Consider the following 20,060-nt stretch of genomic DNA (forward strand, 5'->3'; position numbering starts at 1 on the left):
CAAGAGTGTGGCTAGAGAAAGAGTTGGTCCACTTAAGGACAAAGGAGGGAAATTATATATAGAACCAAAGGAAATCGGTGAGATCTTTAATGAGTACTTTGCATCGGTATTCACAAAGGAGAGAGACATGTTGATTGATGGTGCCTTGAAGGGCTGTGTAAACCCTTTAGAACAAGTCATCATTATGAGGGAGGAAGTGTTAGGTGAATTAAAAGGCATTAAGGTAGCCAAATCCCCAGGGCCAGATGGCATCTATCCCAGATTACTGAGGGAGACAAGGGATGAAATTGCTGGGCCTCTAACAGAAATCTTTGTTTCTTCACTTTTCCCAGGTGAGGCATCAGAGGATTGGAGGATAGCCAATGTTGTCCTGTTATTTAAGAAGGGTAGCAAGGATAACCGGGTAATTATAGGCCAGTGAGCTTGACGTCAATGATAGGGAAACTGTTGGAGAAGATTTTTAGGAATAGGATCTATACACATTTGGAACTGAATGGTCTTGTTAGCGACAGACAGCATGGATTTGTACCTGGGAGGTCATGTCTCACTAATTTAATTGAGTTTTTTGAGGAGGTGACAAAAATGATTGACGAGGGAAGGGCTGTGGATGTTGTCTACATGGACTTTAGTAAGGCATTTGACAAGGGCCCTCATGGCAGGCTGGTGCAAAAGATTAAATCTCACAGGATTAATGGTGAACTAGCTAGATAGATTCAGAACTGGCTTGGCGATAGAATACAGAGGGTAGCGGTGGAAGAATGTTTTTCTGAATGGAGGACTATAACTAGTGGTGTTCTGCAGGGATCAGTGCCGGGATCTCTGCTGTTTGTAAGTTTGCGGATGATATTAAGATTGGTGGAGTTGCGGATATTGATGAAGGTTGTCGGAGAATACAGCAGGATATAGATAGATTGGAAAATTGGGCAGAGAAATGGCAGATAGAATTTAATCTGGATAAATGTGAGGTGATGCATTTTGGTAGATCCAATTCAGGTGGGAGCTATAAAATAAATGGCAGACCACCAGGAAGATAGACACACAGAGAGATCTGGGAGTACAGGTCCACAAATCCTTAAAAATGGCAGCACAGATGGAAAAGGTGGTAAAGAAAGCACATGGCATGCTTGCCTTCATCGGATGGGGCATCGAGTATAAAAGTTGGCAAATTATGTTACAGTTGTATAAAATGTTGGTTCGGCCACATTTGGAATACTGTGTCTAATTCTGGTCACCACACTCCCAGAAGGATGTGGAGGCTTTGGAGAGAGTGCAGAAAGGGTTTACCAGGAGGTTGCCTGGTATGGAGGGTATTAGCTATGAGGAGAGATTGAATAAACTGGGATTGTTTTCCTTGAGAGACAGAGGCTGAGGGGCGACCTGATAGAAGTTTATAAAATTATGAGAAGTATAGATAGGGTGAACAGTTGGAAGCTTTTTCCCAGGGCAGAAATGACAATTACAAGGGGGCACAAGTTCAAGACAAGGGGGAAAGGTTCAGTGGAGATGTGCGGGGGAAGGTTTTTACACAGAGGGTAGTGGGGGCCTGGAATGCACTGCCAAGTGAGGTGATTGAGGCAGTTACGTTAGCCACATTTATCTTGATAGGCATAAGAACAAATGGGGAATAGAGGGATATAAGCGGTTGGTTTAGATAGGTAAACCTGATTGGCGCAGGCTTGGAGGGCCAAAGGGCCTGTTCCTGTGCTGTACTGTTCTTTGTGCTTTGTTCTATCTATCATGCCCTTTTCAATGAGTATTGTTATAGTCCAGGTCTGAAACTCCAAGATACTGTCTGAAGTCAGCCTAGACCATAAGATTTGTATTTTGAATTTGGCACGGGTAAGCATAAAATGTTTCACTCCAGATGATTCAAACAGCCCACTAGGGAGCTTTTATCAAAAGAAGTTTATTTAAGAATACAGTTAACATTTAGAAAGAAAATTAGCAATGATGTTTGCCAATTACCAATAAGAAAAAAAACATGATATTTTATAAACCTTAACAGCTAAATGCACTGTAGCAATCAAACAAACCTCCTTACAAACATACATCCATCCCAGGTCTCGCAGAGAAAATAAGAATGCTCAAGTGGTTTTGCAGCTTTGTAACCTGCTGTGAGATAGTCCTTTGGCTGGAGAATTGAAACTCTGGCTTCCCCGTGCTGGAAACTCCAGCACCTCGAGGTAGAGATAGTGCCACTGCTGGCTTCTTGCTAGCAAACCACCAACAGCAGAATTTTCACTCCAGGAAGGCACGAAAACCAGCTTCCAGCTAGCCAGCAGAATTTCTAATACCAGGGAGAGAGACAAACACACTGTCTCCAGCCTGGAGTCCAAACACCTTCTAACTGGCCAGCAACCAGAACTGAATGTAAAAGAACTCTTGGGAGAGGGAAATAAAACTGTCCCACCTGACCTGTCAATCAATCTTCCCACAACAATGCAAAAAGGGTCGTAAACTCCTAGGGAGTGCATTAGGCCCAGATTAAAATAAACAAAAACCCATTTGAATCATTTAAGCAGCAATAAAAGGTGCCACTACAGACCTCACGGTGCCAATAACAAAAACAAAAAAAAAACAGCTTGCTTACAAATTGTAGAGAAAATGATTAAAAATACATTTGTTAAAAGCACAGAAGTGTCACAGTGTCTAATCACAGTATTGATATTGGACCACTGGCTATAGCAGCTGCCTTGGTTTTTTTTAGCTGGAAGACTTAATTTGGAAGAAGGAAGAGAAATATCATAAAGCAATTTTTGTGCCAAATAACTGTACAGTATCTTTTCTTTGCAAAGAGATGAGCATGCTTCCATCTCTTTCACTATATGCATAGGGGAGTTGGACTGCTTTAGGCCAAAAGAATCTCTTCCCTTTTAGAGCGACAGGCAATACGAGGAAATCTTTTCACATGGGAGTTGCTGTGATCTGGAATACGCAGCCTGAAAGATGGCGGAAGAAGATTCAGTCCTAGCATTCAAAAGAGAATAAGGTGGCTACTCATCAGGAAAACATTTACAGGGCTATACAGGGAGCGAGCAGGGTAGTAAGGTTCATTAGATAGCTCTATCAGGCAGCTAGTGTAGGTACGATGGGCTGAATTACCTGCAGAAGATTGGTTGTTCTGATATGAAACTCGAGTGATTAAAAAAATATCCACAGTAATTAAACGGAGGCAAGAATGAGTTATTTATTGTTGAGATTTACATCAGTTTTGGGATGTAATTATCTTAACATTCATGTAAAAGAAACCAAGGAATGTGATCAGACCATTTAACACACTGGGCCGGATTTTAGGACCTCGCTCAGGCGAGACCAGAGGTTCCCGCCCGAGGTCAGTGGAGATTTCCATTGTCGGGCCCTTGCCCGTTCCGATTCCGTGGCGGGCGAGGTGGTAGGGCTCCGGCCATTCAGTCCCTTCCATCAATCCCATATAATCAGCTCCATTATGACCTGTTCGCTACTTATTTTGTCACTTGAGGAAAAAGTTGAAATCTCCACAAAATCTTTGCATGTTAAAACAGATGCTTTTCTGTTTAACCTGTTTATTAACTATCTCGCCTGAGAGTGGCTTTGCGCTGCAGAATGAGCTATTGTGGTTTCTCTCACAACATTTGTGTGAATAAGAATGGAATGTGGAATTAAACCCCAGCAGAAGCTGAGCTCTCTGAGGTACAGTTGACCAAATCTGTATTTGAAAAGTTAAATCACTATATAATTGTGTGTTTTTTTAATTGAACTTTTAAAAACAATCCAGGATTTGTCATTTATATTAATGATTTGGATGAGAATATAGGAGGCATGGTTAGTAAGTTTGCAGATGACACTAAGATTGGTGGCATAGTGGACAGTGAAGAAAGTTATCTCCAATTCCAACGGGATCTTGATCAATTGGGCCAGTGGGCTGACGAATGGCAGATGGAGTTTAATTTAGACAAATGCGAGGTGATGCATTTTGGTAGATTGAACCAGGACAGGACTTACTCAGTTAATGGTAGGGGGTTGGGGAGAGTTACAGAACAAAGAAATCTAGGGGTACATGTTCATAGCTCTTTGAAAGTGGAGTCACAGGTGGACAGAGTGGTGAAGAATGCATTCGGCATGCTTGGTTTCATTGGTCAGAACATTGAATACAGGAGTTGGGATGTCTTGTTGAAGTTGTACAAGACATTGGTAAGGCCACACTTGGAATACTATGTGCAATTCTGGTCACCTTATTATAGAAAGGATATTATTAAACTAGAAAGAGTGCAGAAAAAATTTATTAGGATGCTACCGGGACTTGATGGATTGAGTTATAAGGAGAGGCTGGATAGACTGGGACTTTTTTCTCTGGAACGTAGTAGGCTGAGGGGTGATCTTATAGAGGTCTATAGAATAATGAGGGGCACAGATCAGCTAGATAGTCAATATCTTTTCCCAAAGGTAGGGGAGTCTAAAACTAGAGGGCATAGGTTTAAGGTGAGAGGGGAGAGATACAAAAGTGTCCAGAGGGGCAATTTTTTCACACAGAGGGTGGTGAGTGTCTGGAACAAGCTGCCAGAGGCAGTAGTAGAGGCGGGTACAATTTTGTCTTTTCAAAAGCATTTAAATAGTTACATGGGTACGATGGGAAAAGAGGAATATGGGCCAAATGTGGGCAAGTGGGATTAGCTTAGTGGTTTTAAAAAAAAAGGGTGGCATGGACAAGTTGGGCCGAAGGGCCTGTTTCCATGCTGTAAACCTCTATGACTCTATAGATTTGGGAACAGTTGATGCCCACGATGTATGGTTTATTTTAGAATTCAAATTTACCCATCAACCATAGTGAGATTTGAACCTGGAATGCCAGAGAGTTGCTGTAGGTTTGTGGCCTACGAGTTCAGTGACATATACAACTAGACCACAGGAAAGGTGCTTCATGGTGTCTGGTACCTGCACAATGTGGGACGTCCTGAATGGTTGTGTATCTGGGATAACCATACATACAGGAAGTACCTCTGACTGATTCGATTTCAGTTCAAATTTCCTGAACTTGAGAAGCACAAGGAGGAAGCTGAAGAATTCCGCAACACAGCTGGCTAGTTTGCTGTATCCTAAAGTGAAAAAAAAATGAATGCCAGGGAAAAGAAAAATCCAACATTTCCACTGGAATACTGTGGGAAAGAAAGTGGTTTATTTCCAGCTGGCTCCCTTAAGAAATAGCGACTCCATAAGCAATGTTGTTTATTTATAATTGTCGGTCTTCCTGTATCCTAATTAGTTAAGGAAAAATATCCCAGCATTTATTCACCCTCATTTATTTACTTATTTCTTCTTTTGGATCCATTGCACCCCCTTGCAAAATGCTCTGAGACAGTTATTTAATTGTAAATTGAATCTCACTGTTTAAATGCATTATTTTATTCCCGTATCACCCAGACGATGTAGATGAACATATCTGTAAGTACCACTGACAGACATCAGTGCTTGAACCCTGTGAAATAATTTGTTTGTGAAAAATAACCAACAATATTAATAATTTTCCTTCTTGCTTGTTCTCAGTTTCTGATCTTTCTGCTTTTAATGCTTCTCCTTTTAATTTCACTCCCCTTCACTCCTTTTGTGCTTCTGATACATTTTATATGTCTCTTGAAGCTTCTTATGCCTCTGGTGTTTCTTATGTTTACTCACACATCCCACCTCCCACCATGCCTGTTATATTTATTACGGCAAAAGAGAAAGACCGCCTGTCAGTCTCACAGGGAGAGAGATTCAGATTCATGTAATCCCATTGTCAAGCGTGCATGTCAAAATCATTATTGCATCCTGGACATATCCTGGACATCTTGAATGCCAAAGGAGTCTCTGAACAGAGAATGGGAGGGGGAAGAAAATGACATATTCAACCACAAGTGCCCAAAGCACCTCATATAACACTAAACGCTAGGTGCTGTTGATATGGAAGCTATTAATATAGACCTCTGCTGGGTGGGTAGGTATTTAGTTTGCTGAAGATCCTTATGAGACAATTGGAGGTGGCTTATTTTACAGGTATTGTCCTGCTCTTTATATTTGGTTTGGTTGTTTTGAATTGTGTAAATTTTGCTTCATTGTTTTGGAGGAACTTCCATTTGCTGGCATGTTATAAAAATTGTTGCTTTGTGCGGATGACATCTTTTCAAGGGGTCCGGTTAGCTCAGTTTGCCACGTGGCCAGCATGCACTTCAGATTAATATCAACAGTGTGGGTTCGGTTCCTGTTCCTGATTTGGGACCTGCCTCCTTTCCCTGCCCCCGAGAGAGAAAGGCTATGGCTAACCACACTCTACAAAAAAGCAGCCCGGGAGAATCAGGACAATAATGAATCTAGGACCTGCCTCTGGCAGAGTGCACAAAAAGGAAGGAATCTTTTCCTATTTTGCATTTGTATTTTCCAGCGTGATTTGCATGTGGGAGTGCGTAATCAAGGTTACTTTTATTGATGAAGAGAAGGTTGTTTTTGAATTTGGTGATTATGTTTTCCGTGCTGCATTCTCCTGTGTCTGTTTCCTAGTTCCCAGTGAGGTGAACAGAGAAAGCCAATAGCTTCAATTTTCTTTCCTTCTGAGTTTCGGCTTCTGTTCTTAGGATGCCGCAGAACACTTTGTTAAGGAGGACATTAGGGATATTCGTTTTGTCGCCATTAATTGTTGCATTGCGTCAATTTTCAGGAGGGTGTGGTGCTGTTTAACTCCTCTGTCCACAGTGCTCTTTGGTTTTGTTCTTTGTGAATCTGATAGGGGTCTGATCTAATACCCCTATTGAAACCATGGTCGGAATTTTCCGGCTGTTCACACCGGTGGAATCCTGTGGTCCCACCGATGGCACACCCTGACTGGGAAACTCCTGGTGGCGTGGGGTGCAGTCATTGACAGCAGCAGGACCAAGAGATCCGGCAGCCAGTCAACAACGTGCTGCCTCTCGCCATGGGAAACATGCCACGGGGAGGCCAGAAAATCCCACCCCCCACCAAAGTAAGGGGTGCATGATCAACGTGTGATTGATCTAGGTGGGCATGGTCAATTTCTAATTGGTTTCTCAAGGATGATGGTCATCTATTAGTGTCATTTCCCATTGTCCCTGACTGCCCTCTAAGGTGCCAATTACTTGTGGGATCAACCCCCTCATTAAAGTTTGTTTGTCATTTACTTCTTGTTAAGATAAAATAATGTTTCATGATATCTCCCTTGTCCATTTGTCCAGGATGGGGAAGTATGCTGTTTAGGAAAGTTTGCATCAGATGTGATATGACATAGAATCATAGAATCCCACAGTGCAGAAGGAGGCCATTCAGCCTATCGAGTCTGCACCGGCCACAATCCCACCCAGGCCTTATCCCCATAAACCCATGCATTTATCATAGCTAGTCCCCCTGACACTAAGGGGCAATTTAGCATGGCCAATCCACCTTACCGCACATCTTTGGACTGTGGGAGGAAACCAGAGCAGCCGGAGGAAACCCAGACACTGGGAGAATGTACCAACTCCACACACACAGTGACCCAAGCTAGGAATCGAACACGGGTCTCCCTGGTGTTGTGAAGCAGCAGTGCTATCCACACTGCCACCATGCCACCCCATGTTTGATATCTTGAGCTCATTTTCTCAAAACCTCAGCTAATTGGCATTAGATCAGACCCCTATCAGTGACTCTGGGCTAGATTCTCCAAACTCGCCTGCAGCTGGGATTCTCCGTTCCTGCTGCTGTGAATGGAGATTTGACTGAGTACCAAATTTTCTGTTCCCGCTGGCAGTGATAGCTCTCCAGTGAATGGTCGGAGAATTCTGGCCGCTATGTTTTGTACAAGTTCTTGAAGGTTGCTGTCATTTCTCTCTCGTGCTTGGAATTAGTTACTTTGCTTTGAAAACAAAGAACAGAATCGTAATGCCGTGTATATAATATTATGTGTAGAATATAATTGAGAATAGTTTTCATGTTGGCTTTTACTTGAGATAAGACAGCATGCAAAATGTCTAGGAACATGGATTCATTGGATATCTTATTGATCTATAGGACTTCATTAAAACAAATGCTTATCAATGTGTTTTTGCTGAGACAACTGCTTTGCTATAGTATAGTAAGAAGTCTCACAACACCAGGTTAAAGGCCAACAGGTTTATTTGGAATCACGAGCTTTCGGAGCGCTGCTCCTTCATCAGGTGAGTGGAGAGGAGGATTCACAAACATGGCATATATAGGCAAAGACACAATTGCAAGATAGTGATTGGAATGCGAGTCTTTCAGGTAATAAAATCTTTACAGGTACAGACAGTGCGAGTGGAGAGAGGGATAATCACAGGTTAAAGAGCTGTGAATTGTCTCAAGCCAGGACAGTTAGTAGGATTTTGCAAGCCCAGGCCAAATGGTGGGGTTACAGATAGTGTGACATGAACCCAAGATCCAGTTGAGGCTGTCCTCATGCGTGCGGAACTTGGCTATCAGTTTCACAACATCATTGCTATAGTACGTTTTGTTATATCGGTTAGTGCTTGGTATAAGTCAATTAAGCTTACAATAGTTTTGCAAAACTTACCAAGTTACAGCAATTACACAAAGTCTATATAAAATATCAACAATGCTTGAAAGTGATTTGAATGTTAAATACAACACAACACATTCAACTAACAGATATTAAAACTTAAAAGAACTACAGAGTTGCAAAAGCTAATTGCAGAACTTAATTTTAAACTTAGAAAATCAAAGATGGTTACACACTATGAAATAAAGTGACTTCCCTTAAACATCACAAGTTAAATTGCACTAATTTGATGCACAGGGCTGAATGTTTTAACACTTGTTTATCTTTGCACAATTGGAATTTGAATTCAGAGAAGGGATCTGATAATTTTGATTGCGAGGGAGGTTTGATAATTCCGTACCAGCAATTGTTTATCCTTGGCGTCTTATAATCAGTAGCTTCAAGGGCCGTATGTTCTTTATCCCTTGTCAATTGTGAGGTTGATGCTATGACCAACTCGTGATGAGCTTGTGTCCCAGAATTTAGCATAAAACCGTATTGCATTGACATACTTAGATTGTGTGTCAACTAAACTAAAACTATTCATTAAACATTACTTTCCCTTTGGCTCTCCAATATGTGCCTCAGAAGGTGTCTCGGATTATAGTTGTTTGTTATACGCTGCACAATCTCACGCAGCAGAGAGGGGAAACTTTGTAAAGACATAAGGAAGTCACTCTCTTCTTCCAATGAGGAAGATAGGAAGGACAGATCATGGCAGACAGGGCTGGATATTTGGGTTCCAGGGTGATGGACAGATGCGCGAGGGAGACCCATGAGTCTGTCTTTCTAAACAAATTCATCTGTTAAATGGGAGGACCTGCATTAGAGAACAAACAGTATTAGATTTTGTGGTATTCACGGTCCCTCTTCATACCTCTCTGTGTCTCCTTTCTGCTTGGCGATTGACATCAGGCATGAGGTCTCCTCATTCTCTTCCTTCTTCACTCCTGCTTCTGCAGTTGCCCATCTCCACCTGCTCGTTGGCCAGTTCTATTGCCTCCTCCTGTGCCAGTGTGAGTGTCCTTATGTAGGCCACTCCTCCACCAGGTTTTGCATGTTCTGTGGAGTTATCTGCCATTTTCCCCTGCAGACACAAGGAGAGAAGGAGTTTTAACTCAATAGATAGTAACCCCCTTATCAGAACACATTCCTTTGGCAGATAATGGGGCCACCAAGTTAACTGTCCCTCTCCCACACACAATCATCTGAGCTTTGATAGGTGTACAAGTCTACAAATGTGGGCCCAGGTACATTCAGGCCCTCATAATGCATCTGTTGCTGTCCCTTACACTTCATTTGCCCACCTGCCCTCATCACTGAGGTCCATGTCTTGCTGCCCTCATGAGAACCTCAATGATCTGATGCCACTGTTGTACCCGCCCTGGCGTTGTGGAGTAGATTGTTGATCCTCTTTCTGCATTAGGCTCAAGTGTGCCTGTGGAACCCAAAGCTGCTAATTTCCGCATTTGGTCAGGCGGGAGGATCTCCTGATGCCATCAGTGGGGAAGAACATCTGCCATATCTGGGCAACCTGAAGGAGGACCTGCAGGGAGTCATCACTGAACTGCAGGGGCCATACGTTGTCTACTCTGAGCAATGTGAAACTGGAGGTCAAGGCGATGATCTTTGGGTCTGTGGAACCCCACTAGGCACTGACTGCAAATCAGAAAAAGACCCCAAAGCTGGAGACAAAGAAAATAGAATAAGATTTATATTGTAAGGCTAGGGGGTGTGGCTTATACTTGACCAAGATGTCATAGGCAAAAGGATAAAGGTTGTAAGGGCTGAGATCGGAGCTAATAGCGCCCGTTAAGAGACCAGAATGGGTAAATGGCAGAACAAAGGTACAGAGTGTTGATGGACAACCTGAGGAATGTGGTAGATAGCCCTAGTCAGGTGGGCAGGGGAAACAAGGTAAAAAGTGAGATTTAGAAGTGGACAAATGAAATGAGGGAAGAAATTAAAATTTCTGTGTGAATAGTTCAGGGACACTAAAGTGCTGGTTGTTTTGGCAGGAATAACCAAACCAGTGAACCAGGGAGTTATTAGTTGGACGGTTGAAAAATGACTTGCCAGCAGAATTTCTAATACCAGGGAGAGACATAAAAATATTGCTGTGACCCAAGGGAGAGAAGGTTTATAGAACAAACAAAGAACAAACAAAGAACAATACAGCACAGGAACAGGCCCTTCGGCCCTCCAAGCCCGTGCTGCTCCCTGGTCCAAACTAGACCATTCTTTTGTATCCCTCCATTCCCACTCCCTTCATATGGCTATCTAGATAAGTCTTAAACGTTCCCAGTGTGTCCGCCTCCACCACCTTGCCTGGCAGCGCATTCCAGGCCCCACCACCCTCTGTGTAAAATATGTCCTTCAGATATCTGTGTTAAACCTCCCCCCCTTCACCTTGAACCTATGACCCCTCGTGAACGTCACCACCGACCTGGGGAAAAGCTTCCCACCGTTCACCCTATCTATGCCTTTCATAATTTTATACACCTCTATTAAGTCTCCCCTCATCCTCCGTCTTTCCAAGGAGAACAACCCCAGTTTATCCAATCTCTCCTCATAACTAAGCCCCTCCATGCCAGGCAACATCCTGGTAAACCTCCTCTGTACTCTCTCCAAAGCCTCTACATTCTTCTGGTAGTGTGACGACCAGAACTGGACGCAGTATTCCAAAGGCATGCCATATGCCTTCTTCACCACCTTCTCCACCTGTGACGTCACCTTCAAGGATCTGTGGACTTGCACACCCAGGTCCCTCTGCGTATCTACACCCTTTATGGTTCTGCCTTTTATCGTATAGCTCCTCCCTACATTATTTCTACCAAAATGCATCACTTCGCATTTATCAGGATTGTACTCCATCTGCCATTTCTTTGCCCAAATTTCCAGCCAACTATATCCTTCTGTAGCCTCTGACAATGCTCCTCACTATCTGCAAGTCCTGCCAATTTTGTGTCGTCCGCAAACTTACTGATCACCCCAGTTACACCTTCTTCCAGATCGTTTATATAAATCACAAACAGCAGAGGTCCCAATACAGAGCCCTGCAGAACACCACTAGTCACAGGCCTCCAGCCGGAAAAAGACCCTTCCACTACCACCCTCTGTCTTCTGTGACCAAGCCAGTTCTCCACCCATCTAGCCACCTCCCCCTTTATCCCATGAGATCCAACCTTTTGCACCAGCCTACCATGAGGGACTTTGTCAAACGCTTTACTAAAGTCCATATAGACGACATCCACGGCCCTTCCCTCGTCAACCATTCTAGTCACTTCTTCAAAAAACTCCACCAGGTTAGTGAGGCATGATCTCCCTCTCACAAAACCATGCTGACTATCATTAATGAGTTTATTCCTTTCTAAATGCGCATACATCCTATCTCTAAGAATCTTCTCCAACAACTTCCCCACCACGGACGTCAAGCTCACCGGCCTATAATTACCCGGGTTATCCTTCCTACCCTTCTTAAATAACGGGACCACATTAGCTATCCTCCACTCCTCTGGGACCTCACCTGTGTCCAGTGACGAGACAAAGATTTGCGTCAGAGGCCCAGCGATTTCATCTCTCATCTCCCTGAGCAGCCTTGGATAGATTCCATCAGGCCCTGGGGATTTGTCAGTCTTTATATTCTCTAACAAACCTAACACTTCCTCCCTTGTAATGGAGATTTTCTCCAACGGTTCAACACTCCCCTCCGAGACACTCCCAGTCAACACACCCCCCTCCTTTGTGAATATCGACGCAAAGTATTCATTTAGGATCTCCCCTACTTCTTTGGGCTCCAAGCATAATTCCCCACTTTTGTCCCTGAGAGGTCCGATTTTTTCCCTGACAACCCTTTTGTTCCTAACGTATGAATAAAATGCCTTGGGATTCTCCTTAATCCTGTCTGCCAAGGACATTTCGTGACCCTTTTTGCACTTCTAATTCCCCGTTTGAGTTCTTTCCTATTTTCTTTGTACTCCTCCAGAGCTCCCTCCGTTTTTAGCTGCCTGGACCTAACATACGCCTCTCTTTTCTTTTTGACCAGTCTCTCAATTTCCCTGGTTATCCATGGTCCTCGAATCCTACCCTTCCTATCCTTTTTTACAGGCACATGCCTGTCCTGTAGCCCTAACAACTGTTCCTTAAAAGACTCCCACATGCCAGATGTGGATTTACCCTCAAACAGCCTCTCCCAATCAAGAGCTGCCAATTTCTGCCTAATCCCACTAAAGTTAGCCTTCCCCCAATCCAACACCTTACCCTTGGGACACTCATCCTTTTCCATCACTATCCTAAAGCTAACAGAATTGTGGTCACTATTTGCCACATGTTCCCCGACCGAAACTTTGAAGACCTGACCGGGCTCATTCCCCAGTACTAGGTCCAGTATAGCCCCCTCTCTAGTCGGGCTACCTACATATTGTTCCAAAGAACCCTCCTGTACGCATTTTACAAATTCCTCCCCATTCAGAGTCCCAGCTCTCAGCGATTTCCAGTCTATACCAGGGAAATTGAAGTCTCCCACTACAACAACCGTATTTTTCCTGCACCTATCCAGTATCTCCTGACATATCCGTTCTTCCACTTCTCTCGGGCTGTTGGGGGGCCTGTCGTATACCCCCAACATAGTGACTGCGCCCTTCCTGTTTCTAAGCTCCACCCAGAGTGACTCGTTACACGACCCCTCTGAATTGTCCTCCCTCTGCACCGCTGTAATATGCTCTCCAACTAATACTGCTACACCCCCACCTCTTTTGGCCCCTCCTCTGTCTCGCCTAAAACACTTGTACCCCGGAATATTCAGCTGCCAGTCCTGTCCCTCTTTCAACCAAGTCTCTGTCACCGCAACCACATCCAAATTCCTCGTGAGCATTAAGGTCCTAAGTTCGTCTGTCTTATCTGCTACGCTCCTTGCATTGAAGTATAAGTACTCCAGACCTCCAGGCCCAGTGAGGTCATTCTCCCCCAGAGTGCTCTTCTTCTTTGCCAGCCTTGTCCCAGCCCCAAGCTCGTCCCCAGCCTCTACACTTGTTGACCTAATATTTTGATCCCCACCCCCCTGCCATACTAGTTTAAACCCCCCCGAACTGCACTAGCAAAACTCCCAGCCAGGATATTCGTGCCCTTCCAACTTAGTTGTGACCCGTCCTTCTTGTACAGGTGCCATCCTCTCCTGAAAACTTCCCATTGATCTAGGAAAATGAAGCCCTCCCTCCTGCACCAGTCCTTTAGCCAAGCATTCATTTGTACTAACTCCCTATTCTTAGCCTCACTGGCACGAGGCATTGGGAGCAACCCAGAGATGGCCACCCTGGAGGCCCTACTTTTTAGTCTATTTCCCAACTCCCTGAATTGCTCTCGTAGGATCCCCCTGCTCTTCCTATCTACGTCATTTGCACCAATGTGTACAATGACATCCGTTTCTTTATCTTCCCCTTTTAAGATGCCTCCTATCCGCTTGGAGACATCCATTACCCCAGCACCAGGTAGGCAGACTACCATCCTGGAGTCCCGTTCGCACCCACAGAATCGCCTGTCCGTGCCTCTAACCAACGCATCCCCCACCACTATTGCTCTCCTAACCCCTCTCTTTCCTTTCCGGGCCACAGAGCCTGACTCTGTGCCAGTGACCTGGTCACTGTGGCTTACCCCTGGAGAGTCATCCTCCTCCACACTATCTAAAACAATATACTTGTTTTGGAGGGGGACAACCACAGGTGACCCCTCCACTAATTGCTCACTCCCCTCCCCTCTCCCTCTAAACTTTAAACTTTAGCTACAATGAAATTGCCCATTGAATTGTGGCAGGGTTAGAAAATGCTGCAACTCTGGGAATAAATTCCTAACAACGTTCTTGGAACTTTGATTACTTGTGAGAGTTTTACTGATGAATTTGTGATAGTTATTTCATGCTTCCATTTATTCTTGCTATATAGTTTCTTGTCTGTTTTTTCATATTTTATTTGCAATGCAGCTTTGTTACATGATATGAGGCTCTATTTATTTTGAGTATAAATTTTATGTTGAAGCGTTTTTGTGTTAACCTTTAAACATTTCTCTTACAGCAGTAAACACAACTTCCGCAGGAGAAATGGCACCTATAACTCCCACTGACACGGTGCTGCCGATTGCTGAAGCTGCAAGTACAAAAATAACCCAGGCAGTTACTTCAGGCGCCAGCACAAGACAAACCATATCACGGAAAACTAAGAAAACCTCTACAGTGGGGCCAGATGTTACAGACAGAACGATGCTGCTGTTACTGACAACCATTGCACCATCAGTGGAACCCACGGTGCCACCGTCAGATACAGCTGAGCAACTTGAATCAGAAGGTACACATGTTTCCTTTGTACTACTTCTTTTACTTCCAATCCAGGATTGTGGGTGCTGAGGTGACCAAAAAAGACTGGATCAGGTAGTGCCCGATGAGGCAATGTCCTAGTGGTATTATTGCTAGACTATTAATCCAGAAACTCTGCTAATGTTCTCGGCTACGAATCCCGCCACAGCAGATGGTGGAATTTGGATTCAATAAAAAAAAGTTTGGACTTAAGAATCTGATGACCATGAAACCATTATCAGGAAAAACCCATGTGGTTCCCTAATGTCCTTTAAGGGAAGGAAATCTGCCATCTTTATCTAGTCTGGCCTACATGTGACTCCAGAGCCACAGCAATGTGGTTGATGGCAACCAGGGATGGGCAATAAATGCTGGCCAGCCAGCAACACCCATGTCCCACAAATGAATAAAAAAAGGCGGGTTGGGTGGGATGTTCGGATTTTGGTACACTCCTTCCACTGTTTGCCCCTGGCCTCCAACTGGGCCTGTCAGGAGTTGGCAACTTCAGGGGTGTTTCTTTTCCAGTTTGGGTGCTCTCAATCAAGAGATATTGGTGGGGCTGTTGCATTTTTCAGGGCGGCTTTGAGGAGGTCCCTGAAACGTTTCCTCTGCTGTCCTGATAACCACTTGTCATAATGAATCACGGAGTAGAGAGCTTGCTTTGGGAATCTTGTGTCAGGCATGCGGATGATCCTTTGTACTGTATGAGTAGCAGAAAACAGATGAAAAATATAGAGCAAGATGATGAAAAAGTAATGTGTGGTATTCAACCTAGAGAAAACAGCAGATCTTGCTATAACTAACAAAGCATTTGTCAAAACTGAAAATGCACTATGAAGTTTAAGTTTATTTATTAGTGTCACAAATAGGCTTACATTAACACTGCATACAGTTACTGTGAAAATCCTCTAGTTGCCACACTCTGGCTCCTGTTCGGGTACACTGAGGGAGAATTTAGCATGGCCAATGCACCTAACCAGTATGTGTTTCGGACTGAGGGAGGAAACCGGAGCACCCGGAGGAAGTCCACGCAGACACAGGGAGAACGTGCAGACTCTGCACCGACAGTGACCCTATGAAAGTAGTTGGGGCAGTTTTATTCTTCGTTTCATGTTCAAGTGTACGGCCACATTGCAATATTTTGGTTCATCAAAAGTAAAAAATTGAACATTTGTTCCTCACTCAACCATATTCGCTGTAGCATACTTCAGATTAACTAGTAGCGTGCTCTAAGCTACTGCTTTACAGTTTAGTAGTAGGATGTAATACACAGTCAAGCTGCAGGATAATAAATTATTTTGTTACTACTTGATCTCCAGCTATAATAAACCTGGCTGAAATTCCATTATAGCTAATACCTTGATCATTTGAATTCAAATGAATATAATTTATTGCTACTCAATGAAAGCTACTGTTAACTTCAGAATCAGTCTCATTTGTATTGTGATTTTCAAGCGATTTTTTTTTTCCCCTGTATTTACAGCAGTGACAAATGCTACTGATTTACCACAACAGAAATCAATAGTTCCAACCGGAAAAAATACACTTGCCACCACGGTAACATCAAACACTGAAACCAACCATACAACACTGCAAGCACCCGCCACAAAAACAATGGAAATGGTAATGACCAAGACTTCCATCTCCTCCCCTGTGTTAAGAGATAATACATGGTCGTCCTTAACAGCAACAGTGGCTCCATCTCTGAGTGACACAGAGCTGCCAACATATATGCTGGACACAACAGAATCAGAAGGTATGGCTGATAACTTTGTCAGTCACTGGCTTTAACTTTGGCATATTTGCGTACTTTAACCGGAGCGGCTGAATTCTGTTCCACTTTGTAATTTCATGTTTCTTTACCCCTTCTTTCTGTCAGCCTGCCCACGTACTTGCTTGCCCCCTCCCCATTGAGGTCCATCTTGCTCATTTAACCACTTGTCAATGTTTAATGATTCTGCGTTTATCTCTTTGTCAATGAATTGCACTTTTCCCCACTTTATCAGGCTGCCCGACTCCCTGCGTTTCTCCACCATGTGACCCCCACCCCCCATCTCTGTTCTTGTGCATATTCCACTTCTTTTATAATTCAGCAGATTTTGAGACGCATTTACTGGCACCAGTCATGGAGGGGGGTGGTGTATTGTGACAGGGATCTAGAGTGGTGGCGAGTACAACTATTGTGAAATATAGTATTTTGGAAAAACATTTAGGGACGGAATTCTCCGACCTCTCCTGTGAACAGAGATTTGGCTGAGTGCCAATTTCTCTATTCTCTCTGGCGAGGTCAGCGCAGGATACGAGACCAGAGAATTCCAACTTTAGTTACACAGCACGCAGAGGTTCTGACAGACTTTGAGCGATATTCTCCCATGCCCCTGTCGGTGGGTTTAATAATGGGTGGAGGGGGAGAATTCGGTGGGAGTCCAGAAATCAGCATAAGGCTGGCATGAATTTGCCGTGAGATCTTCCATTGGTGTTCCCATGCTGATTGAGAACCATAGGATCACTTAGGTGCAAAAGGAGGCCATTCGGCCCATTGAGTCTGCACTGGCTCTCCGAAAGAACATTTTACCCAGGCCCACTCCTCCTGCTCTATCCCCGAAATCCCGTGCATTTACCATGGCCAATCCATCTAACCTACACATCTTGGGACACTAAGGGGCAATTTAGCATGGCAAGTCCACCTAACTGGCACATCTTTAGACTGTGGGAGGAAATCAGAGCACCCGGGGGAAACCCACGCAGACACGGGGAAAATTGGAAAACTCCACACGGTCACCGAGGCACGGTGGCACAGTGGTTGGCACTGTTGCCTCACAGCCCCAGGGACCCGGGTTCAATTCCCGGCTTGGGTCACTGTCTGTGTGGAGTTTTCACATTCTCCCTGTGTCTGCGTGGGTTTCCTCTGGGTACTCCGGTTTTCTCCCACCGCCCAAAGATGCACAGGTTAGGTGGATTGGCCATGCTAAATTGTCCCTTAGTATCAGGGGGACTAGCTAGGGTAAATACATGGGGTTGTGGGGATAGGGCCTAGGTGGGATTGTTGCCAGTGCAGACTCGATGGACTGAATGGCCTCCTTCTGCACTGTGGGATTCTATGATTCTATGAGGCTGGAATTGAACCTGGATCCCTGGCGCTCTGAGGCAACAGTGCTAACCACTGTGCCACTATGCTGCCTTCACTGTGCTGCCCTCTGGATTTGCCAATGGGATGCAGATGAAAGCCCAGCCAGAATCTTCCACCCATGTCCAGTTTTCCATGTCACCAATTTGAAAACACCTAAGTTTAGAACCTGCCTGGAACAATATGGCGTGCAGGAGTCAGGATTCACCTGAACAACATCCCAGAACACCACAGCAATGGGCGGGGGATCATCCGCAGGTGGATCTTCCGACTTCAAGGAGATCCATCTTCCAGCCTCCCATGTTCTTGGAGGTCCATCTTCGTTCTTCAACGGTGGGTGGGTGATGTCGGGCACCTTTTAAATATGGCACCCAGATAGGATGGGATGCGTGCCATTATGTCCACCCCACCAGGGGATATGGCACTAAACCCCCGGGTGTAGAATTAAAGAGGTTGGGGCTGGAAGATGTGGCATGGTTTCCCGCAGGACTTAGTCCCAGATGGGAGAATTCTGCCCATTCCTTCTGAAAATGATTATATGAAATTCAGATGAATAGGATGGCCCCTAAAGAAAGCAATGGCCAAATAAAAGTGGGAAAGGAAATCGGGAGAACTTTTCAATGTTGCTTTTGTGACCTCTGGAGCCTGTCCTGCTTTTTAAATTAATTTCTCCATTTCCTCATTCTTTCAATCTTAACCGACCATTATTTCATTGTGCTTCTTGCTCATTCTGCTCCTTGTCACATCACCATTCCAGTCAGTCCTATCTTTACAATTAATTTAATCACTTCCATTTGCCATCTAATTTCTGCTGCTTTTTTGAACTGTATGGGCAGCACGGTAGCACAGTGGTTAGCACTGCTGCTTCACAGCTCCAGGGACCTGGGTTCGATTCCCGGCTTGGGTCACTGTCTGTGTGGAGTTTGCACATTCTCCTCAAGTCTGCGTGGGTTTCCTCCGAGTATTCCGGTTTCCTCCCACAGTCCAAAGATGTGCGGGTTAGGTTGATTGGCCATGCTAAAATTGCCCCTTAGTGTCCTGGGATGTGTAGATTAGAGGGATTAGCGGGTAAAATATGTAGGGATATGGGGGTAGGGCCTGGGTGGGATTGTGGTCGGTGCAGACTCGATGGGCCGAATGGCCTCTTTCTGTACTGTAGGGTTTCTATGATTTCTATGATTTCTATGATACTTCTATTTTCTCGCTACTTTTTCAGCCATGGTTTTAACATATCCACTTCAGCGTGCTGTTTGTGCTGCATTTTAACCCCTACCCCATACCTTAATGTCCATTCCGTTGCCTTTAGAAGAAATTAGCTCTTCAAATATTTTTCATACCCGTTCATCTCTGTTGCATTTCTTTTGCCCCATTGTTTCAACCTGCTTGCCACCTTCCCTTTATAGGTCTTTATACTAATGTCATCCTTACTCTGGACAATTAACCAATTTTTCATTTCTTATATACTTTCTTGTCATTGTTTTAATATGTCCCCTCCTCTGTTGCACCAACTGATCCACCCACCATTTCACAGCACTCAATAATTGTGCCAAGTCTTGGGTCTGCTTTAGACCTTATTTCAGATAATATGATGTTGATCGTCTCCGTGAAGTGGACCGAGTGTCTCAGGTGTGTGCCCATACTGCCCATTATTTAATTACACAATGGCATAACCTTGGGCTATAGCCATTCTAACCTCTGAGATCTGAACTGGATTTTTCACATGTGCTATTGTGCATACTTCTTGAATCGGAAGACAGACCCTAAAACACTTCAGAAAGATCAGAACATGCAAACCTTTTAAGAAACTTTACTTTACAGATAGTAAATGAACATAGAGATATGAACAAAACAATGTGAAGAAAAAGTATGCTTATGATGGGTGTCAGGTATTGTATCTTATTAGTAATTAATGAACAGAGTATGTCTCTAATGACATTTCAAGGGGAGTTATCAATAGTGCTGTTTGAATCATGTTCTACTGACATTATTACAAACCTTGTTACATAAAATTCCATTTTAAAAAATCACCAACCTCCAACTTTCTCCGTGTGTGTACAGGTATATCCCTGTAAATA

General features: G+C 44.1%; 1 protein-coding gene across 1 annotated transcript in view; it reads left to right on the forward strand.

Moving 5' to 3' along the window:
* The window catches only part of armh4 (armadillo like helical domain containing 4), a 129,754-nt gene that overhangs the window by 21,256 nt on the left and 88,438 nt on the right, over positions 1-20,060 (forward strand). The window contains exons 6-7 of the mRNA XM_078233112.1: positions 14,581-14,850; positions 16,342-16,614. Of these exons, the coding sequence (XP_078089238.1) occupies positions 14,581-14,850; positions 16,342-16,614 (543 nt within the window). The remainder of the gene's footprint in view (positions 1-14,580; positions 14,851-16,341; positions 16,615-20,060) is intronic.

Source organism: Mustelus asterias, chromosome 18 (assembly GCF_964213995.1).
Source record: "Mustelus asterias chromosome 18, sMusAst1.hap1.1, whole genome shotgun sequence".
NCBI lineage: Eukaryota > Metazoa > Chordata > Chondrichthyes > Carcharhiniformes > Triakidae > Mustelus > Mustelus asterias.